Consider the following 24187-nt stretch of genomic DNA (forward strand, 5'->3'; position numbering starts at 1 on the left):
ACGAGGAAGCGTGTTTGTCAGACACTGACACCAGGACAGTTGTGGCTGGCATACAATAATATCATTAAATATATCATGAGTCATTTCCATTCACCAGGAGCAAGAAGATGATAATAACAATGGAAAACTGGAATCTCTATATTTTGTCCATTATTTATTTATATTCTCAATGCTTTTTGTCTCCCTTTATATTTGTCAATGGGTTTTGCAAATAATCAACCACTGAGAATTATTTAAATGTACAATTAAATGTTGTAGCTTCATTAGATCCTTCAGTCTCCTCGCACCATCCCACTAGATCATGAATGAGGTGCCAGATGGACTCTGCTGCTTATTGCTCCACACTAGAGTCTCCCTCTTTGACATCCATCACCTGCTGTTGCTTCAGAGAGAATCAGAACAGCTAGGCTCCCATCTCCGTCCTCAGCAGCCTCCTACTCGCCACATTTAATGACACTGTTGTTTCCAGAGAAGAAATGGTTCTGGACAGACAGGGTTTGCAACCAAGAATGAAAATGTCGACTGTGAAAGGAATGTAGCCCTATCAAGTGCTTTTCATGTTGGAAACTTCTTTCTATAATGAGATTCATTTATTTCATAATGATTGACAGTGATAGTGCACATGTCGTCAAAGAGTAGGAGAGAACACAATTTCTGTGTTTGTGTTTATACATTTTGAAACGATGCATGTCAATAACAAAATGATTGACAGAAAGATAAGTCACATGTCAACACTCATTGATCTAATCATCTGATCTGAGCCAGCTTCACTTCATCGAGAGACAAGCCACCTATGGAATCTTGTATCATGTGACACCTTTCCTGTCCCTCCTCTAGTCGTGTGTTGGCCTTGAAGCAAGCACACTTTTGAGGTCTACAACAGTTTCAGCAGGACAGAGCAGGTGCAGACCGACACAGCTCTTACTCCCACCACAAAGTGGGTCTGATTGACAAGTTGTTTAATTGAATTTGAATTATTTACTTGGAATAAAAACAAAATTCTCTGTTGTCTCTCTTGTTTGGCTCTTTTTCTTTCTGAATTCTCTCTATTGTCCTTTTTTAAAGAAGTTTACACTGACATTAATTCTGTTCGTCGATGAGTTGGATGAAGTGTAACCATAATAACTGAAGTTTATATATGCTGTACAGTCACTACAGTAAAATCCTTCGTCTCATCACAGTCAGGGGAATGGCCTCAAACTTTATGCAGTATGCCTAAATGAACCCCTCAACTTAGGGAAATATTACTTCAAAACAGTCTAAAACTTACAGTAGCTTCAGAAAATGTGCACAGGTCTTGTTGCAGTCACTACCTGGAGCCCCCACCATGAATGCTGACAGCTAGTGAGACTTGAGGGACTCTAATTGGATGGCGTAGTGATGGCAACTGCCCATTTTTAGTTGTCCCCCCTGAAAATCTTGACCTCAGGACATTACATAACCTCACAGGAACAAAACCTGACTATGGTTCTAATAGTTAACAGAGATTAGATACAGTAGCAACTGGTGCAGTTGCTATTTTTATGTAATTTATATACAGTTAGTATGTTGAAGCAGATGGTTAACAACACAGCAGCGACATGGGCGTCTGTAGTGTCCCTCACTCGTGAACTACTGCCCTCCTGCAGGAATGTCCATATCTCTGCAGTTGTGTCAAGCACCAGATGATCCAGTGAGAGACAGGTGTTCAAGTCCCTTTCAAGTCTGAGAGTTTCTCATCTTTACTCCAAATGTTCTTAAATTTCTTCTGTTTTTGTCTGCTCCCCATTCTGCTTCTCCCCCCAACTGGACCTTGCCAGTTACCCTAATTCAAAGGCTTCTTTTTTCCCCCAGTTTCTCAACTTAAAGTGTGAGTGGAGGTGGCAAGGAGGAGAGAGGAGTTGAGGCAACAGGCTTTCAACAAGATGAGACCTACATGCCTCTGAGCACCATTTTTGAGAGAGGGCAATTAAATATGATATTTGGCACAACTGCATCATTTGTGCATTAGTTTGTGTACGACTTCCATGGTATTTCACGATCAATTCAATTTTAATCACATCGTGTGACAGGAATTTCTGATGTCATATATTTTCATCCCCAATAAATATATATGAAATCTTACTATCAAACTCAAAAGCTGTAGAAGGTTATCATTGGGGCCTGTTACACATTGAGGAAAGCAGTTAGAGATGATTGAATTTAAGTGTCTGTTGCCACAGAGAAGATGACGCTTCTTCATCTCTGGGTTTCTGCTTCACCGATGTTTATTGCTGCTGGGGCCATTATTGTATTATCTTGCCTGTATTGTGTAATTCCACACCTACTGCATCACTCTTTTTTTTTAAATTTTATTTATCACTGCATGTTATTTGATTGATTGAGGTTGGTTTTTTTTTTTTTCTTTTCTGACTATAAAATAATTGTGAAAGGGTTCTGACCCAGCACCAGCTCTTTTGCTCATGTCCAGTTTGGGTTCAGACAGTAAAATGTCACCAAGCACACTGTAATTTCAGTCGGTGTGTCACGCCTCTTGTTTGATACACCTGATACATCCTTGCTCTCAGCTAGTCCAGTGAACCTATTCTCTCCTCCAGATGCATTTTTTTTGGAGCTGAGGAGTAATTCAGAACAATGTGCTGAGATCGATTTCTGGGTCACAAGCAGGAGGACTGAAGGTGAGGAGGTCTCATCCCCCTGCCCCCTCATCAACCTAAACTGACCTGAAAACTCATATGCTATGAATTTCCAGAAAGGAATTTTCTTTTTGAGAATCTTATATTGTTCAGGTTGTAAATTTTTGATTTTTTTTTTTTGTATGTCTATCACAAAAGGATCCGAATTTGAATCATCAGCACATGACACAGCACTGCCAGGCTGTGGTCTTTTCCAGGTCTCCTCTCTTAAAGACCCACTCTGATGAAAATCATGTTTTTCATGTTGTTCACATGTTCATATGGCATTTTCTGAGGATAGAGGATATATCTCGAGAAAACTAAGCTCAAAATTTTATTTCTGAGTATTTCTGCATTCAAATTGCTGTGAACCAATTGCTGACCCTACAAGGCAGGATCAGGCAGATCGCCTTTGCCACGTTACAAAGCCACTGGGCGGGCCAAAGGCTCGTGTCCCACTCTGCCCTGCTCCACCCCCTCAGACTCTGATGAGTCGAGTAGACATGGCCGATCAACACGGATGTGTTGTAGCGGATTGCAATGCTAAGAAGAAAGATAATGACATTAGCTTTCATAATCTACTGAAACACTTTGCTGTGAGAGAGGAATGGATATGGTTCCTTGGTCATAACAATGGAACAAACCACATATTTAATTGGTTAGCATTCAACACTTCACAGAAGACGGTTTCACCAGCTAGCAGGTGGTCCAGGACAGCGAGTGCAGCTGGTTTGAACTCTCAGACAAATGCGACGTTTCTCCAGACCTGCGTGTGGGGTATCCCCCCACTGCTGTGTCGTGCACGAGGGAGGGCACTGAGCAGTGCTGTCTCTGCCCACAACTCAGAGGTGAATTGTTAATGAGCTACTGGCGCTCTGCAGAAGCAGAGTCATGTGAAATGGCACAGGTTTTGTGATTTGGGCTGAAAACTTCATAAAGACAATTCAAAGACCACTGAGAAAACTTTAAAATAGCTAAAAAGGAGGATTGAAGTGGGTCTTTCATTGGCTTTCATGCAGTGAGGAGGAGAAGCTTGGCCCTTCTATGGCATGCAGGTGTTTCATTGACTTAGTGCTGCAGTATTCATGAGGGAAGGGGAGCTAGCCTGATTTTCTGATAGCTTTCTAAAGGAAATAGGAGAGGTTGTGTCTCAGAGAGGTGGATTTGCAGAGCTGACCTGTAGTAAAGGACAGGAGGGTTGGCTTTGGCGGTGCAACGGAATTTGACCAGGTTTCCTTCCAGAACAGGCTGGGGCTCCACGGTGAGGTTGACGATAGGCAGGTCTGAAAGAGTGATATGACATCATGAGAAGACAAAAGACAAAGGTGTACAGAGGCTCAGCAATGGTTACACCGGTCACCTCAAGCTTTTTTTTCTTCACTTTTTTTAAGATCATTTAATGACAAAGTAAAACTGCATGTTGACAATCCCAGGTCAAATTTTATTTGTTGATGGCAGTGGAGCCCATGGATTACATTAATGATTGAATGGTGAATTTTGCCCAATGGAATTCTTGGGGTCTGCTGGAGCTCAGTTCACAAGTGTGGAACTGCTGGTTAATTTGTTTGACTTCTTAAGTGAATCCAGTGGCAAAGTTTGTAGTGAATGATGTAATCCAGTCCACTGAACTCACAGATCAATTGATCTGTTTGTTGTTTGACTGTGTGGTTTCTGAAACACAATAGAAGAAGTAAAAGGCATTCTCTATCCTTACAGCTTTTATTGCTCACGGCAAACATGAATTCCACTGACATTCAATAGTGGTTGTAACATCACAGGCAGCAGACAAGATTGGACATTGATGAGTGATAATTGCTACGATTCACGTCTGTGAAAACTGACTGGGTAAAGGAACAATCTAAGGATTGAAATCCACTTCTGATGACTTTCTGACAGTGTTTCTCTTAACTTTAGTACATAAACAATAACCAATTACAATTTGTGAGTGTTCCACATCACAAACAAATGAATGAAACAAAAAAATGTAGAATGTCAAACCTGGCAGATTGCCAGGACAACACACACGGACCACACAAACTTCAGCAGGCATTAACCAGCCTCATTACACAAGTCTTGAAAGGATGAGTAGACATGTTAAGGTATGACTGGAGGGTTGATCAGAAGAGTGGTCAGAGGGGTGAAGCGGCAGAGGGGAAAGTTGGAAGCAAAAAAACAGGCACAGAAACACAACTGGAACTGAGTCTGGCTGCAAGCACTAGTTAAATTCTACAATTCTGCAATTCTACAATTTCATCAGATCACATCACCAAAGTGATGTACAACACAAGCAAGAATTTAGACTGGAGGGAAAGCCTTATTAAGTACCACAAAAAGTTTGATTGGCCATAGGCACTGTCATCTAGTGGCTGAAGAAGTGACAGGTTGTATTTTCTTCATATACCGGTAATTTAACCACAACTGACCATAACCAATAATTCAACATCAACAATACCTTTCAACATGCAACACATTCAATATTCAACATTGTCAGTGTTAAGTATTCACTAAGACTGCAGTTCCTTTTTTGGCTGTGCACCCCCTACCCAACTGGGTTTATGCACCCCCAATTCCCCACACCTTCAGGGAAAAAAGTGTAACTATGCCACATACAGTGCGAAGAAGATAACTTCTTCTACACTTCATCTTAAGATGAGGTGCATTTTGAATAGCCTGCATTTATTTATGAATTAATATGTCAGCTTTTCATTTTAAATTTTGCAAAGGAAATGTTTATTTACACGTCTTTATTGTGTGGGAAAATCCCACTTAAAAAAATACTTCAACCACCATCACATTTTTTATGTCGTGCAACCCCTAGTGGCAGCTCATGGGTACCACACTTTGGGAATCCCTGCACTTAGATATCAGGATGAAGCCAATGATTCAAATACACATTAGTATGAATAAATAACTAATAAACCATTTGCAGAGAGGCATACAAATACTGTCATGCCATCCTTATCCTGAAACACTGCTCACTGGACATCAACTGGCATGGACAACAGAAAATACATGGCACAATTAGTTGGATTTCTTAACACACTGGCGTTTTGAGGGTGTAAATAGATGTTTTGGTTCTAATTCCATTTTCTTTCATAATGGGGATTCATAGACAGAAGAGAAATGACTGCGAAGTAAAGAGACTGAGTGCTGTTTACCCTATAAACATACTGAGTGCTTCGATTAATGTAGACAAAGCAGGGTTTGATTTCAATCACATTCTTCTTTTTAGTTTCAGCAGTGAGATCCAAGGTGTCGTTTAGGTACTGTGGATTTTTTGATGTGTTCGATGACTTTTACTCTCAGACCCCTGCAGAAAAGTGGAGCCTCTGCTCATTCACACCACTGTGATACAGTATTGCCTCTTGAAGTTAACAGTAGTATTACAAGACAGTGCAGCTTGTACTGCAAGGAGTACTTCAAAGTAGGATCTGGTGTATCTGGGATTTCGTCAATTTGTGTGGTTTGGGATAGCCAACGTACTGCAGTCAGGAAACATTAGTACAACGATGGTGGCTATCAGCTCACTGCATCAAGCCAATGTTTCGTCATCTTTTTGTGAGGAACTGAGAATAGGAACTATGTTTCTATGCCATACGATGGTGGATGGCACTAAGCGTGCGCTGTGCATTTGGGACAAGTTCAGCTTCATTTTGATGTTTTGAGGGCAACAATCAGTGCACCAAACATAGCCCAGTGTGCAGGGGGTGGGCATTAGATACCCAATTAGTCATAGATGTGTGTTAGGTGTGACATTACTCAAACTAATCTGTGTGCCTCGTGTCATTCTCTTTAAATCCCAGCGTGTGCCAGGACTTGGCGTGTTGCTATTTCAGTGGGGCAAGCACTTCAACTGGGAGAGAAGACAGTACGTCTCAGCTGCAGAAATGAAATGAAAACGTCATAGGTGCTGGTTTGAAACTAGGAAAGACACTTGCGCTTGACCGCCAGCTTGTGCCATGTTTATAGATTGCTTAAATAGGTCCTCATATCTTGTTATCAAAAAGTCAAAGTTGCCACAGATCTGAGGGTAGATTTACGCAATTTTTTGCTGCAGGTCGGGATTCTTTAAAGTGATATATTGTTAGATAATGGAGCATCAAAGTGGCAAATGAGTAAACTCTGTACTGGCAGGTTACATAGACAAAACAGACATTTTTGATGGTACCACAGAGGACTGGAACATCACACATGTCAGTATTTATCATGGCATTGGTATTCTGTAGTAGGCCTCGATTTTGGTATTATTTCACCAAGAAGAAGCTGTTTTGAGTGTCTTCTGGTCAGTGTTTTTATTCCTCTGCAAAAGCATATAAAAGTCATATTGTGGTTCAGAACCATCAAAATGTATCGGTTTTAAGGGCAAACAATTTTGTTCAGTATCATCAGAGGAAAAAAAATTACACTGTAATTGCTAACTTTGAGATTCACAAATCAGCCCAAATGCACACTAGGTTGATCATAACCATTGTAGTAAATGCAGCAATTTCCATAAGAAGTGCTGCAGGGTGTCTCAGGTGAGAAGGTCAGAAATGACTTGACGCACCACTTCATGACGAATAAGGTAAAAGTCTATTTTTGAGAGATAATGCATCAATCTGCACAGAGCAGATTGAGCCAGACAGGAAGTCCCCACAGGTCCATGTGATTGGCTGTGGAAAATCTGCCTTGACAGGACGACCATAAAGAGTTTACAGATTTGTCAAATATCAAATCCCACTCAAAATAGAAAATGGGAAAAAATTCTGCTTGAGTTTGCATCTGTATTCCAAGAAGAAATATAGGAACACTTCACCTCATCAGAGGAACGATACTGCCCAACATTGATGCCACACCCAAGTATCACCAAGCAAGTTTGACAAAAAGTTGAATCTGAACTTGATGGGATGGAAGCTGAAGGAATCCTGTCTGCCACCTGGAGCCCATGAGTCACATCAGTAGTTTCTGTAGCAAAGAAGACAGGGAAAATCCACCTGTATGGCAAATATAAAGACTCCTTGAATCCTGTGCTGCAGGCAGAGCAGCACCTTTACACAGAATAAAGAATATTTTGGTGAACAGAGGTTGAGTTAATTGGATCTGGCAGAAGCCTCCATGCTGATAAAATGAATGATGACTCCAAAGTATTTTTTTGTGACACTCATAAGGTGCTCTATCTCTCTAACCGGTCAGTCCTTGGAGTTGGTTCAGCCCTAGCTATATGACAGAGAGTCATGGATCAGGTGCTACAGTCAGTGTTTTTGGAATGGCATCGTCATTACAGGATCCAATGATATAGAGCACCCACAAAACGTACAGATGGTCTTAAAGAGACTGGAGGATTATGGGCTTCAAGCATGACGGTCTAAGTGTGAGTTCATTAAACTGTCCATTTTATTTTGTGGGCATATCATCAACAGAGATATCATAAGTGTGTATTTAGCTGATTCAGTCTGTTGCAAATGCCTGACAGCAACAGCATGTGTCACCACTCTTTTCTAGGCTTTGTGAATTACAAGCTTTTTGCCAGATCCTGCAACAGTGCTCCACCTCCTGAATCAACAGCTACAGGTAGAGTGAAAATGGCAGTGGACAAAGCAATGCCACAAAGCATTTTAGGAAGCAGAAATAATAAATGGCACAGTGCTGACACACTTTGGATGATAGAAGCGAACACCCAGTAGCTTTCGTATCATACTCCCTTACATCTGCTACAAGAAATTATGTCCTCATCAAGTAGGAGTAATTGAGTTTTATTTGGGGAGTGAAATGCTGTAATCACTAATTTTGAGGCAGCAAGATCAGCCTCGTCACAGACAATCAGTCATTGGTATCTACCTTCAGTCCTCCAAAGGGAACTCCACTGACATACAAATTGACTGTAAAAATGCAGACATGGGCTTTGTTTTTTCGGGTACATGCTGATCATAATTGATTTCATGCGGGCATAAAGCATGCTAATGCCAATGGACTGTTGTGTTTTTCTCATTTTAAAAAGGAAGCCTACCAACAAAGTTAATTCTATCTCAACTGTACAGAGCAACACAGCCTGTTTCCTCAGTTTTACCAATGTATGATGAACTTACTTTGGATACTGGGATGTGTTGAGTGGGGCCTGAGTCATTATACCTTCCAAGCTTGGAGCTAGAGTTTTAGAGGAGACTTATGTTGGTCATTTAAGTGTTGCAATTATGAGGATCGTGACAACACAACAACTACTCAGGATACAGAAAAGGCCGAAAGGTCTTCTTCTCTACCCCTGGAATGCAAAGACCTGACAGAATATATATATATATATATATATATATATATATATATAGCCCCGGCTCGAGCACGGGTCTTTCTGTGTGGAGTTTGCATGTTCTCCCTGTGCCTGCGTGGGTTCTCTCCTGGTACTCCGGCTTCCTCCCACAGACTATACTCTCAATTGACCGTAGGTGTGGCTGTGAAAGCGAATGGTTGTCTGTCTCTATGTGTTGGCCCTGCGATGGACTGGTGACCTGTCCAGGGTTAATCCCGCCTCTCACTTGAAGGCTCCTGGGATAGGCTCCAGACCTCCCTGACCCTTAACAGGATAAGCGGTAGACAATGGATGAATGGATGAATGGATGGATATCCATTTAGTTTTAGGACCTTTCATGAATGCAGCTTTCCTGGTTGTGATTGAATCATGTTCAAAATGATCAGTGGTATTTAACATGAATTCCACCACAGCACTCCTGCCATTCACTTTTCCAGGACTGGAGTTACAGAACAGCTGCTCAGCAACAAATGGTCAAATATCAGAGAGATTCTCCCAAGAGTAACAGCATATTACTGCAACCCCCTTTCATGAAAAACCTTAAAAAATGCCCTACGTTCACCAAATTCTTGTTTACATATCAGAACACAACCCAATCTACAACAAACCAGACCTGTGTTATGCTGTGTCTTGTACATTTCATTCCTTATGTTCCAGACTGTATTTATTATGAGGTGTGTTGACCTGTTCACATGCACAGGATCGCCTAGTCAGGAGAGACTTTTCCCTACATAGGCCTATGACCCAGGGTGGCAGCTTGACTTGTAAAAGAGGCATAAATGGAGAAAGAACAAAATGTTAAGAGTGTTTCCCTTTTCTTTGAGTCACTTGTTTCAGAATGGGGATGAGTTGTAGTGTATTGAAAAGACTGCATTATGGCCCTGTGTGTGCTCAGAGAAAGCTCAAAAAAGACAACTGAAATCTATCTGCTGATTTCATTTATTTGTGTTACTAAATACAGTAAAAACACAATAACATGGATCACGTGTTTTTCAGGACATCTATTTTTGGAACAAAAGGTTATGTTTTGCTGATGATTTTTTTTGTCATTCTGTGTCACTGCTGCCATGTATTTTAATTTTCACATAAGGCATTTTGAAGGGCAGACCTCTTTGTGAACAATCCCACCATTGATTAGTTCTCAAAGAGAGGGCGGCTGATCACTGTCTGTGATCCCCAGCTAACAGGTAAGATGGCGGGGGAACGTTATGTCATGCAGCCTGCAACACAATATCGAATACCCAATTAAAATGTAGTCACCTTCTTAAAATAACTGCATAAGTCTTTTTTTTTTTTTTTTTACAAAGGGGTAGCATGGCTCAGATGTAGAGTGGCTGTCTAGCAACTGAAGGGTCGCTGGTTCAATCCTCACTTCCCCTTCCTCACTTGACCATGTTGAAGTATCCTAGAGCAACATACTGAGCCCCTAGTTGCTCCTGATGAACCCTGCCTCTCGCCCAGTGTCAGCTGGGATAGGCTCCAGCCCCCAACCCGACCCTTAATGGATAAGCGGTATAGAAAATGACGGATAGATGGATGGATTTGATGACAATTTTATTTTTGCCTAAAATAACTCCTTAAGATGTTTTGTCTCCAGTCTGGCTGTAGAGTTCCATTGCCGTACTTGTCAAGCAAAGAACTTTTTTTTTAGAGAATCCATGACATCAAAGTGTGGAGAGCAACCTCCTGACACACTAAGAGTGAAATGCCTGTTCAGTTCAATAAAACAGATTCGAGTGTCAGTTGGTAGAGAAAAATATCTTGCTTTCTGTGCAGCAGACAGGAGTTGGAAGTTCATAGAAGAGACTGTATGATTGATTGAAGATGACAGTGGTATGATCACTCATACATTCTCAAACACTCTGGTGACTGGGTTCAATCCCTGGCTATGTGCAGTCAACTTTATGATGTTAAATGTGACTAATATTTTTATTTCAGAAAGGTGGTGTCCTAGATACTGTACATTATGAAGATTCATGGGCACAGCATTTAAAACATTTGATTGTTGACTTGCACATCTGCAAATGATATCAATATTTCAACAAGAGCCTCATGTACAGTATATACACACAACAAGTAGTGGATATTGTGCTCGAGGAGGCCTTCTAGGAACAAGTTCTATATGTGATATTTAAAGCTTTTACACCTGAAAAATAGTATTTTGTGTGTGTTTTTTACATTTCTTATCAATTAGACATACAAAACTAGACTGGCAGCAGGCTATGTCCCATATTGAGTGTGCTGTAATCTCCTTTTTGCACCTTCACTTTTTTTATTTACATCTTGCACATTTCTATCATTTCTATTTTTACTGTTCTTACATTGTGTATTGTTATTTATTGTATCTTTTCTTTTGTATCTGCAATTTGTAGTGCACGGTGGCTCTGGAAGAGTGCCCCCCCCCCCCCCCCCCCCCTGTACAGCGACAATAAAAAGATTCTGATTCTGATTCTGTCTTTTCCTATATCAATTGATTGGTTCTGGCTTGCTGCAAGCAGCTCAGGGCTTCCTGTTGAATGTGGAGGAATAAACTAAAGGTTGATATATAGGCTAAACGGATTTCCACATTAGGACTTTACAGTATTAGTGGTCCAAGAAAGAAAGCTGTGGGAATCCTATTGTGTTAGTGTACCAAGTGAATGGAGGCATTGGATGTGTGGAATTCATTTAGATTAGGCATTAGGGATAGTATTTAGTAGTGTAGGCCTACCTAGTTTTTACAATATTTAGTGGGGTACATTTACAGGGATTTTTATGGTTAAGTCTTGCATAGCTGCTTGTAAGCTACAGCTGTCTGTAATCTGATAACTGTTCTTACGTGGTTGGTGGAACTGGCTCCAGTGTGGTTTCATAGGCCTGCCAAGTTTTCTCACTGGTTGCTGTGTATGGCCCTTTGGTTGGCTTGTGTATGCAAAGTACATTATTGTACCCTTTCACATTTGCTCCAGTGTGGTATTCTACCACGGAGTGTAGTGCAGTGTCCCATTTTCTTGTGATTTCCAGTGTTGCTTACTGTAGTTTTACCAATCACAGAGTGCAGTTCTATTTGAGTGGCAGGCGACAGTGCAGTGGGTTCACCTGTTTTTCCCACTAGGGCATTCTAGGACATGCCCCTGTAGGGCATTCTAGTGGAAGTCTAACCTAAATGCCTCAGTTCTTGGTAGTGAGGGAATTTATCTATTCCTCATGACCATGATGTTAATTATTGTGTTTGAGCAAAATTGCCAAAAAACATTTTTATTGAGAACTTTACATTCTGCATCTTCATCATCAAGGGTCATTAGAATAACCTGCTTTTTACATTAGTTCAGACTTGTCCTTTTTGTCTTTCTCTTGCATAGTCTTCATTACATTATTTTACTTTTAAAACCAGGGCCCTGAGGGACTCCTTGGCCAGAATTTTGAGATAAGATGGTCCACACCACCAAATGTAACTTGACAATCTCTATAACATTCTTTGAATGCATGCACACATTTTCCCATAAGGAGCGCTTTGACTCTTATCTCATCAACTGTTTAAGTTGAGTTAAAACCTGTATTCTGGTGAATTTATTCTCAATCCTATGGCTATTTCTTTTATTTAAGGCTTAATTTCCATACTGTACAAATTAGCCACCAAAGAGCCGATCAAATTTTTGTCATGTCCAAGCAATTTGGTTAAGTGTTTGTCTTGTGTCTATGTTGTCTTGTGGCTTCCTGTTTTATTTTGAAATTTAACTCTGTGCATTGTCCAAGTTTGTGTTTTTGTTGAGACTTTGTCTAGTCAGGTTTTTAGTCCATGCCCTGCTCCTTACCTTATCTAACTTTGAGTTTCTTTGTTACTTTATCTCGTCAGGTTATCCTCTGTAGAGTGATTTTGAGTTTTTGTAGTTTAGCCTTTTCCCTCCGTTAGGGTGGTTTTGATTTGTACTTTGGTAATAAATTTTGTGCATCTTGCACTTTGCCACAGCGTTTGGGTTCTCGTTCAAGCTCAGGTCCTGACAATTTTAGTGATCAATATTTGACAGTGTTAAAGATTGATCCTCCTGCTTATTAATAATAGCAGAGAAAAAATACCAAGCAAGTATGAAGCCAGTTTGCTGGAATGGAGAGTGGTAATGAGCTCTTTCACATTTTTCTCACATCTAAGCAACCTGAGAGGTTTAATAATATTAATGATGTCTTTATCATTTCCCCAGAAAGCACCTGAAAATAATTCACTCCCAATCAGAAGTTTAACCTGCTGTTTTCCCTACAACTGTAAAGAAGTTTAAATTATAAGTCTTGAGAGCAAATCACAGACAGTTTATCCAATTTTCATCAAATCTTTAATAAACTAAACATTTTGATTCTTTGATCAATTTCAATTAATTTGGGCAGCATTGCGTTTTGGCCAAAGTCCAATTATGTAATGGTTAAAAAAAGACAAACTTGAAAATAACTAGAACAATCCATTTTAAACCCCAGTTGCTTGTGTTGTACGTCGCTTTGGACAAAAGCGTCTGCTAAATGAAATTGTAGAATTGTAGAATTGTAGATTCAAACTTCCTCAGTAACCAAAAGAAACTCCTTCACCTCTGCACAAAAAAGAAAAGTAGATCCAGAAAAAGAGCTTAGTTTTTATCCAAAAGTAACATGATAACTATAAGGTGGGTGGCGAAAGCTAGGACGTGTTACAATTGCTCTACTGTGTATGCTTGAGAATAATCAAGTGGGGCACAGCATGTGGGAATGTGTGGTAATGCATTATTGCCTTATGTATTACTTTGTTGTCTACGTTGCCCAAATGACATACAAAAGGGGAAGAAAAGGCTTCTGCACATATTTGTTTAGTGAGGATTTTAGGACAATTACTTCATTCTTTTGAGATTGATTCAGTCATTAAGACTAAAGCAATGTGCTCTGTTATGATGTCTCTATTGACAGCATGATTGTGATTTGATGTCCTTTTTGTCTGTGTAGTTACTATAATTTTTCTCTGTGGTTAAAAGAATGGCGTAGAGCGTAGAAAAGAAAGCATAGAGAAAGCAGGGCTCTGCTCATGCAATCCAACTCCTTGGAGAACAGAGTGATACACCACTGTGTCATATTTGAGCTTCCCACTGTGTGGCTCAGCTTTTGTGATGTTTCATGTGACTGCATTCACATTTATAGTGTGTGTGTCTTACTGGTTCCCACAGGGACCTTTGTGGACACACCACGTCTCCATTTGGCTTTTAATTATCAAAGAAAATGCGTTATTTATCCGGTGTTCCTACTCTGAACAATTACCTGCAAAGCTTTTCTTCCAAGCTTTCCTTTGAATTACTCAGGGACAAAGTCTCCTCTTGGCTGCTTTGAACCTGAACCCCTGCTGCTCATTGGAGGCAAATAAATGATGGGACATTGAATGCCCTCTAAAAATAAACCTCCCCAACCGTTATTTTCACCATATTCTGTGGGTCAAAATTTAATTGGGTTAGATTTTTGGACACAGATCTGCCATCCATGAATTGTATGTGTTGAGTGTTGCTGCAACCCAGTTTCCAGGAAAAAAAAATCATACCAGTCCATGGACATGTAGAACGTCAACATTTCTGAACCAAAAATACATTCCCTATCAATTTGTTCAAGATATATGTACAATAATATTGTATTTTTTTAACTGAACATGGTGCTTCAAAGTGGTTAAACTGAGTAACATGATCTCATGGGATTTTGCATGAATATCATCTCACTTTGAATGAAATTTTGCCTGAAATTATGATGTATAAATGAGGTGTCAACATTGCAGTTCAGGTTTTTGGTTGGCAAAAGTTGTAAAACTCCCAAACTATATCTACTACTGTATAAGTGAGCATGAGGCTGACCCCCCCCCCCCCTCACACACACACACACACACACACACACACACACACACACACACACACACACACACACACACACACACTCCCAACTTTCAGGTCTTGAAGTAATAGAGTGGAAATCTTTAAGGGCCTATCTACAAGTATCCACAAATACCCCCCCCCCCCCCCACCTGCCCATTTGCTTGAGAAACATTTTTTTAGAGGATCGAAATTGAGAATCTGCATGATTTGCGACAGGTATAAACAAGGTGGAGGTGACAGTATTTAAATGAGGGTTTTGCATGTTTCAGTGTTGGCCATTCCATTGCAGAGGGGGGAGAGGAACATATTCAGAACTTGGGTCAACACACCTGAGAAGCTGCTTTTGGTCCCCAGCAGCCACAGTGACGGCCAGTGAAATGACCCAGATGTGAGGAAATGCAGAGATGAGAGAGCTTTGGCATGGCAGGTACTGTGTGACTGGGATTATCTCCAAATTAGCCCTTAGCTCCAGAATTGCAATTGGCAATATGCTTAAATTGATATTTGATATATTCTCTTCTGTCATACAAAAAAATGCTGGCACAAGTTGTTAAAATGGCAGTCTTTTTTTTCACCTGTCCTGCCTCTTCACTTCACAATAACAGCAGCCTACTGTTCACTGCGCTGGGTAGTTAGTAGCTTCTTCTTAGATATATCATATTAGGACACTGAATGAGATGCCAAAATTGGCTTTCAAATAATGTGTGGCCCTGTATTGCAGGGGTGGGCAACCATGTGCCTTGGAGGGCCGTGTGTATGCAGGTTTTCCTTCCAACCAAACACTTCAACAGGTGATTCCACTGATTAACACACCTTCAGCCACAGAAGAGTGTTAATCAGTGGAATCAACTGTTGAAGTGTTTGGTTGGAAGGAAAACCTGCATTCACACGGCCCTCCATGGCACATGGTTGCCCACCCCTGCTGTATTGGAATGGAGATCTAACCTCTGCAACTGCTGAAGCCAGGCTCTCACGACAGGGGTCCCCGGTGACATCACTCAGGTAATATAACGGCCCTCCTTCATCGCTTTTTCCTTGTGTGCTGAACAGTAGAGAGCTATGCTAAGCTCCACAATCTGGATGCCGAAAGGGAGCAATCACCAAACGTTTGACTTCTTCATCATCCTAAACCCAAGGTCACAGTCTTCATCTCATGGGGACAGGCATGCAACTTTGTCACGGACCAGAAAAAGCTTTTGTTGCTCAGCTGAGAGATCCCTGCTGCCACCAAGGGACTCATCACTTCGCCATTGGCAAAAGAGCAAGATGACACACCGCAGGATGCACAGCCATGGACCAGGCTGTGCACAATGTAAAGCGGACTCTCCTTTTATACTACAACTCAGAGTAAGAGGCATATTTATGAGCAGAGACACTTGGCATAGTCCTAGCTATAAGGGCTGTAATCATTGCAAAGATTTTATCCCTGTGCAAAAGTTGTATTTGACTCCTCAATTGCAATCAGCTGGATTATCAGACATATCACCGGTTAAAAGACCAATAAAAGACCAGACAGACCTCAGTCAATTGGCTTCCTATTGTGTGGTGATATCATAGTGATCGTCTGCTGTGGTGATGACTCTTGCGAACCCTTCTTCTCCTTCCTTTTTCTCTCATTCTTTTCTTCACTTCACCTCACTGCATGCATCGCACCGACATTGCACTCAAATTAAAGCCGCACTAGGGCGCGATCAGGGTACGGTTGACCCCACTTCATGCCCAAAAGCTGCTGGGATAGAGTCCAGCCCCCCCCCCCCCCCCCCCCCGCGGATAAGGATAAGCAGAAGAAAAGGAATGGATGGATGGATGGATATATTTAACCTGAAAAAACAGGGTATTCAACCTGAAGTTAAAAATATTTAGGACCTTTCCCAGATTAATGAAAGATAGAATGGAAAATCATGATGGGATATTAGGATCGATACATATTATTTACCAAGTAGCCTATCTTAGTGTGAGTTTGACGGCTCATAGGCTATGCCATACCACTGTTTCCTGGAGCTGGGAGTAGAAACTCCTGTGGGGAATGTCTGGGTGGGTCTCCCATCACACAGAGTTTCAATTCCCACCTCTGTGAGAGCTTCAACCAAGTTCCAAGGGAGGCAGTGAACACTGAGTCTGGCAGCTGACAGGTACCAGCAGGCCAAGCATTGTGTGAATTTGGCAGTTGCCGAGACAAAATCTCTGACATGGGAGGAGTTCAGTGTGGCCATGGAGAATGACTTCTGGAATGCTTTGAAGAGATTCTGTGGATGAGATCCATCTTGAGGCCCTGAATGCTGTCGGGCTGTCTTGGTTGACATGACTCTGCAGCATCGCATGGACATCGGGAGCAGTGCCTCTGGATTGACAGACCGGAGGCTGGTTCCCCTTTTTAAGAAGGGGGACTGGAGGATTTGTTCTAACTATCATGGGATCACACTCCTCAGCCTCCCTAGTAAGGTCTATTCAGGGGTTCTGGAGGGGAGGGTGCATTGGACAGCTGAACCTCAGATCCAGGAGAAGTAGTGTGGTTTTTCGTCCTTGTTCCTTGGAACTGGGGACGAGCTCTACACTCTTGGCAGGGTCCTTGAGAGTGCATTGGAGTTTGCCCAACCAATCTACTTGTGTTTTGTGGAAATTGGAGAAGGCATTCGACCGTGTCCCTTGTGGAATCCTGTGGGGCATGCTCCAGGTGTATGGGGTGTCGGACCACCTGATTCGTGTGGTTCACTCCCTGTATGACTTGTGCCAGAGCTTGGTCGCATTGCTGGCAGTAAGTCACACTTGTTTCCAGTGAGGGTTGAACTCTGCCAGGGCTGACCTTTGTCACCACTTCTGTTCATAAATTTTATGTACAGAATCTCTAGGTGAAGCCAGTGTGTTGAGGGGATCTACTTTGGTGGCTGCAGGATTGGGTGTCTGCTTCTCCCGGACGATGTGGTCCTGCTGGTTCCATTCGGCTGTGACTTTCAGCTCTCGCAGGATCGGTTCGCAGCCAAGTGTGAAGGGGCTGGGATGAGAATCATCACCTTAAAGTCTGAGTCCATGGTTCTTGCCCGGGTAAGGGTGTGGTGCCATTTGCGGTTTGGACATGAGACCCCATGAGGAGGAGTTCAAGTACCTTGGGGTCTTGTTCACAGGTACGGGAAAGATGGATTGAGAGATCAACAGGCAGATTAATGTGGCGTCTACTGTGATACAGACTCTGCATTGGTCCATCGTGGTGAAGAGGGAGCTGAGCCAAAAGGCAAAGCTCTCAATTTACTGGTCGATCTACATTTTCACCCTCGCCGATGGTCATGAGTTTCGGGTTATGACTGAAAGGACAAGATTGTGGGTACAAGTGACCAAAATGAGTCTCCTCTGGAGGGTGACTCGGCTGTCCCTTACAGACAGGGTGAGAAGCTCCGCCATCCGGGAGGAATTAAGAATAGTGCCACTGCTCCTCCACATCAAGAGGAGTCAGATGATGTGGCTCTGGCATCTGGTCAGGAAGCCTTCCAGACACCTCACTGGGGAGGTGTTCAGGGCACATCCAAATAACAGGAAGTCTTGGGAAGACACTTTAGGGAGACTGTTTCTCAACTGGCCTGGGAATGCCTCGGGATCCCCAGTGAGGAGCTGGTTGAACTAGATGGGGAGAGGGAAGTCTGAGTTTCTCTGCTTACGCTGCTGCCCCAATGACCTGACCCTAGACAAGTGGAAGAAAAATGGATGGATGTATTAAACGTGGTGTGTCAAATCAGCCATCTGTTGTGAGCAAGTCACAAAGCACGGCTCCACCCGACACTCTGGGAAGCATTCACACTGTGCGTCCCTCTGGATCAGCATGTGCCCTGAGAGCACATCACCAACTAGCGCACTTGAGACCAATCTGCCTGCAGCTATGAGAGGAGGCGCCACACCCTCTCTACATTTACATTTTTAAGCACATGCAGTCACACCCACTTTATAGAGATAGAGAAACAGATAGTCTCAGACACCTCATACTCAGAGTGCACCATTTACACCTCCCGCATTTCCCCTCCCCAATTTAATAATCAACAAACGGGCCTATGGACTTGCACCTGCCGGACCTGTGCCCTGGTTCTCGTCCATGTACAACACCATCCCTAATATTCTCTATATGAGTTTCTCCAACCCTGCTGCAGTACCTGCGTGTCAGTGTGAATCCCTATGTGGCTTTAGCTTTGCTGCATCTTGAAAAAAAACATGAATCTTAGCAGATGGTGTTCTCCGCTTTCCTTGTAGCTCTTTATTCTAGCTCAGTATCACCATCTCAAAATAATGGATGTGAAGGGATTAGTCATTGAGATTGAGAAATATCTCAATATCATATAACCCATAATCCTGCCATTTTAAGAGGCATAACTTGACATAGGTCATATGACATACTGAAATGCTGCTGCACTAACTAGAAGATCCAGATTAGATCCACATTAGAAACTACCCCAGTCTAATGCATCATTACATTTGAACTATACCTGAATAATTATATTTTGTAAAGCTGTCTGAGATATCTTTTTATACTCTTCTATTTTTATCCTTATGTGGAATGTTTCTGTAAGGAGGGCGACCTGACAAACCCCTTACGTTTGTTTGTTTGTTTTTTTTGGGGGGGGGGGGGTTTCTCCTCCTGTATATCCATCCATTTTTAACCGTTTTTCTTGTCAAGGGCACCGAGGGGGATGGAGCCTATCCCAGCAGCCTTCAGGTGAGAGGCGGGGTTCACCCTGGACAGGTCACCAGTCCAACACATAGACAACCATTCACACTCACAGCCATACCTACAGTCAATTTAGAATATTCAATCAGCCTCGTCCCCTCTTGATGTCTTTGGACTGTGGGAGGAAGCCGGAGTACCCAGAGAGAACCCACGCAGGCACAGGGAGAACATGCAGACTCCACACAGAAAGTCCCTGTGCATACCCAGAACCTTCTTGCTGTCAGGAGACAGTGCTAACCACTGCACCATTTTGCTGCCCCTCCTCCTGTATATTAAAAAAAAACAAAAAACTTCTGAATCATTATGAACAGTCTGTATTCCATTCATCTTCACTAATCCTCTATGTATCTTTCCCTTGTATGCAGTAGATAAATAGGGAGGCGGACAGAGAAAGATAGAGAGGTAAATAGAGAGGGTAAGAAGGAGGATTGCAGGATAGAGATAATGTGAAAAAGGATAAGGTGAGACCATACACCCCTGAGATCACATGTTAAGGCAGCTTCTGATTAGTGGTATTACTATCTGGATTCTCCCCAATGCCCTTTTCAGGATCAGATTAAAAGTAATTTTCAGGTTGAATATCAAATGTTTGTGTGTGATTGTTAGAGCAGAGAGGGAGACAGGAGAGTAGAGAGGGATAGAGTAGACAGATACTCATGTAGTAATCAAATGCTTTTGAACGCTTTTCAAAAGCTACATATTCTAATTTTAATTTACTCAACTTTTGTCGAGTAAAACTCTACTATTAACTGTACTAGTAATCTATTAAAAGTGAGACCCCCAAAGGTCTGATGCCAGAATCACCAGTTTCTTCACAACATTAGTTGGCAGACAACATCCTGACATCCCCAAGTCAAAACATTTTCAACAGTCTTATAATAAAGCTGAACAATTTGTGTGTGGTTTTTCAAATTGTGTCAAAACATAGATTCTCGTATATGTGGCAACTTGTTCTCAGCGCTCACATGCATGTTGTATTGTTTGAGTTTACTTCAAAGATAATGCTAATGGATTCATTAAAATGTTTGTTGGCTTAAGTCTGCCCTCTGAAGACACTGGTTTCTCATGCATTTTGCTTCCAAAATGGGGCAGCATGGCTCAGGGGTAGAGTGGCCGTCTAGCAACCAAAGGGTCGCTGGTTCAATTCTTGACCCCGGGGACCATGTCGAAGTGTCCTTGAGCAAGATACTGGACCCATAATTGCTCCTGATGAGTAGGTTGGCGCCTTGCGTGGCAGCCTCCACCTGCACCACATAAGTGTGTGAGTGTGTGTGTGTGAATGGGTGAATGAGATGACACTGTAAAGCGCTTTGAGTGCCGCTAAGGTACAAAAGTGCTATATAAAATTGAGGCCATTTACCATTCCATGCAAAAATTACAGTAGCACTTTCTGAAGGTCTGATGCTGAAATACTAATTTTATCAAACAAAATGGCTTATTTAAAAAAAAAATCCAGTGCATAACCTGTGAAATATTGATGTTAAAATCTTTCATATTGGTCATTACATATTGATAAGGAATTTCATCCGGTATCCTTCGTTTTAACTTTCTTGGTCTTAATCTCATAATTTGTCTGTAAGGACAAGAGTTGATCTGTAACTGGGCCTTGACCTTAGGCTGGGAGTGAACCTGTGGCACCTTCTGTAAGTTCTTTTATAATCGTAAATTCATTGTTCGAATAAATACTGATAGTAAAGCTGACGCTTATGTTACGTCACGCTTACCACCGTTATCCTGATGCATAGCTGTGTTTAGACTGCATAAAGGTCACATTGTGCCAGATGTTCCAATTAGGTATTACTGGTACATTGCTAGTATGGTTGTTTACAAGGGGTGGAACTCAGATGTTCTGAGGGAGCTGACTCAACCTCATCTCACAGTGAACCTTGTACTTCTGCTATGGTTATCCACTAAAGTGATCTGTGTAGGCCATCTCCGAGTCTCCAGCCTGTTTCTTGTGTCTGACGAACTCCTTCATCACACAAAATTCCTCTACACATATATACCGGTATTTTTGTCAAGCTGATAAAATAAATCAATTCTTTCAACTGTCTGATTTTAACTAACTACTTCAGCATTTATTCAGAAGCAGTCTGTTTAAAAGAGTTGATCGTTGTCACCTCAGTCAGAATGATAGACACACATACAGATAGGGATTCCTTGCTTTCAAAGAGAGGTTTCTATTTTACTTACGCTGAATGTCAATTTTGACGGTTGCATCTTTTCCAGTGGGGGCTGCTTTGTTTGATGCTCGACAGGTGATGTGCTGACCTGACTCGATGTTGGAAGGAGATAGGTACAGGGTACTGATGGTGCTCTCCCTCTTACCGTCCCTCAACAAGGTCTGAAAGAAATAAAGGACAAAGGTGAAAGTTGTGTCTCAAAAACTCTATATTCCTTTCCTTTGTCTCTGTGTTCCTTTATTCTGAATTTGGTCATGTAATAGCTGACCTGGACCTCATGGGACAGAAAAAAACAAAAAACAAAACCCTAACGTGAATTTTTGGGCTTGTAAGCAGCATGTTAAAACTACATGGCCTGTTTACACCTCTCTCTGATTGTTGTTGGGAAGACAAGAAGCATGTTGTTTGTAAAAGACATCATACATGTAAATATGTAAATATTTCAATGTGAGGAGCAAACCTCTATAACCATTTTTGAGTCCAAAATTAACCTTGGTTGATTTATACTTACCGATAATGTATTTATAACTTTATTTGAAAATGGCTGTTTAAGAATTGGTTCATGAGAACATAGTTTGGTTTGTATTGTAGCTTATGTATTGTTATGGACTGACAGTTTTGTTTATTGGTTGTTGCCGTGTTTGTTGCCCCTCCTTTGTTGGGTCAGAGTATCTGCTTGCAGTGATTTGAGAGGTCATTTCTGACAACTGGGGACAGTGAGGCAGATGCTGGTGAGAGTGGGAAGCGGGACAGTTTTTGGACAGCAAAGGAGAGATTGCAGAGATACATAAGGTAAACCCAATCGGCTGAGGTCTTTTTTTTTATATTAATAAATGCAACCACTCCGAAGTGATGCTGGACTGCGACTGTCTTTTGTATTTGACTGTGTGGTATGGACCCTCTCAGTAGCAGCTTTTTAAATTTTTTAAAGAGAAGCGGCAACAACCAGAAAGTAAACAGTGAGCCACAAAATTAAGGAGACACTGTGAACTTTACCATCCAACTCTGAGAGAGAGGGAAGAGAAACAGGCAGTCTGGGGCAGTGCTCATAGAGCCAGGTAACAGAGTCATGTAGCTATTACATGTGATTGCTGGTCTTGTGGCACAACAGACCTGTAAGTAACAACAACAGCACATTATATAAGAAAGACCTTGCGGATTTCATCTTAAGGTCTGCAAATTAAAACTGTTTGTCAGCCATACAGTAAATTGACATTCTTGTTTTAAATCCCTTTCTGTAACAATGGGAATGTTTGGAATGTTTTATACTGTAGTCGCTAGAAGGACCGATATACACAATCTATGTAATATATCTCCACTCAATAAAAAATTCCCTGTGATTAAGAGTTGGTTGAGATGTAAAACACATCCCAGGCTGCAATGGAATAGATACCTGGGTGGAGAAAGTGAGGCAGCTCTTTCCTGACCCTCATTACCACCACAGAGGTGCCCTTAAGCAAGGCCCATTGAGGCCTCTTGATGATCTCAGGTTGGCTGTGGTTGGACTGAGCAACATCCATGTGATCAGAGCACTCCCTTACAAGAATGCACCAGGGCTTTCAGGACGCCAGTGCTTTGGACTTCATCCCCCTCTAAAACCCAGCTGAGATCAAGTTCTGGACTCAAATGTGGTGGAACAAATTAAGTGAATGGGGATTAATTAATAGTTGTGTTAGCTCATATTCAGGAGGAAGATCTAGTGGTCTCTGGTAGCTTGCAGCACAAACACAACTTTGTGCATTTGGTGACAGGAAGTGGTAATGTCTCCATCAGTCCTGAAATAGACTGGTACTCGACAGCCATGACTGATGAGTGATTTTATCAGATTTTTGGCAAGTGACAAATTTACGTGATGGGCAGTATTTAATTTGCTTTTGATTACATATTAAAGGTAACAGCAACATTTGAAAAAGACTGTTGCAGCTGATAGAGTATTGCTTCAGCTTAGTAGATGGTACTTCATCTGTCAGCACAGAGAACTGCTGCCATTCCTTACCTTTGAGTACATGGCTCCACTTAAGACCAGCCCGTTGCGGATCCAGATGATTGATGCAGCAGGTTTTGCATTGTCTGCGTGGCATGTGAGGTTGAGGTGGTCACCGGCTCGTAAACTCACCACTGGAGCCCCCACTATCACAGGGTCATCTGGAGGAACTGGGGAGGAGCAATTTGCTGTTTAGAAATACTGGATCATTTCATGAGTTGGTTCAGATGAAAAAAACAAAAACAAAACAGAACAGTACAGATCGAGTGGCAAGAAAGCTGTTAATCTAATACCATTCATCCATTTTCTACTGCTTATGCTGTTAAGGGTCACAGGGGGGGTTGGGATGTACCCCACCCCAGCAGCCTTCCTGGGTGAGGTGGGGTTCACCCTGGATGGATTGCCAGTCCATCACAGGGCCAACACATATAGACAGACAACCATTCACACTCACAGCCACACCTATGGTCTATTTAGAGTATCAATTAGCCTAGTCCCCAATTGCATGTCTTTGGACTGTGGAAGGAAGCTG

At 41.9% G+C, this 24187-nt stretch overlaps 1 protein-coding gene across 3 annotated transcripts in view; it reads right to left on the reverse strand.

Annotated features, from left to right (window-relative positions):
• Positions 1-24187, reverse strand: part of LOC147249198 (kin of IRRE-like protein 3) — a 188587-nt gene that overhangs the window by 32570 nt on the left and 131830 nt on the right. For all 3 annotated transcript variants that reach the window (XM_086227191.1, XM_086227190.1, XM_086227189.1), the window contains 3 exons: positions 23668-23825; positions 21682-21832; positions 3832-3937 (listed from right to left, as the gene is read on the reverse strand). In XM_086227191.1, the coding sequence (XP_086083317.1) occupies positions 3832-3937; positions 21682-21832; positions 23668-23825 (415 nt within the window). The remainder of the gene's footprint in view (positions 1-3831; positions 3938-21681; positions 21833-23667; positions 23826-24187) is intronic.

The sequence above is a fragment of the Aulostomus chinensis genome, chromosome 15 (genome assembly GCF_037954235.1).
Source record: "Aulostomus chinensis isolate RoL2024-O1b breed Wild chromosome 15, RoL_Achi_v1.0, whole genome shotgun sequence".
NCBI classification, from domain to species: domain Eukaryota; kingdom Metazoa; phylum Chordata; class Actinopteri; order Syngnathiformes; family Aulostomidae; genus Aulostomus; species Aulostomus chinensis.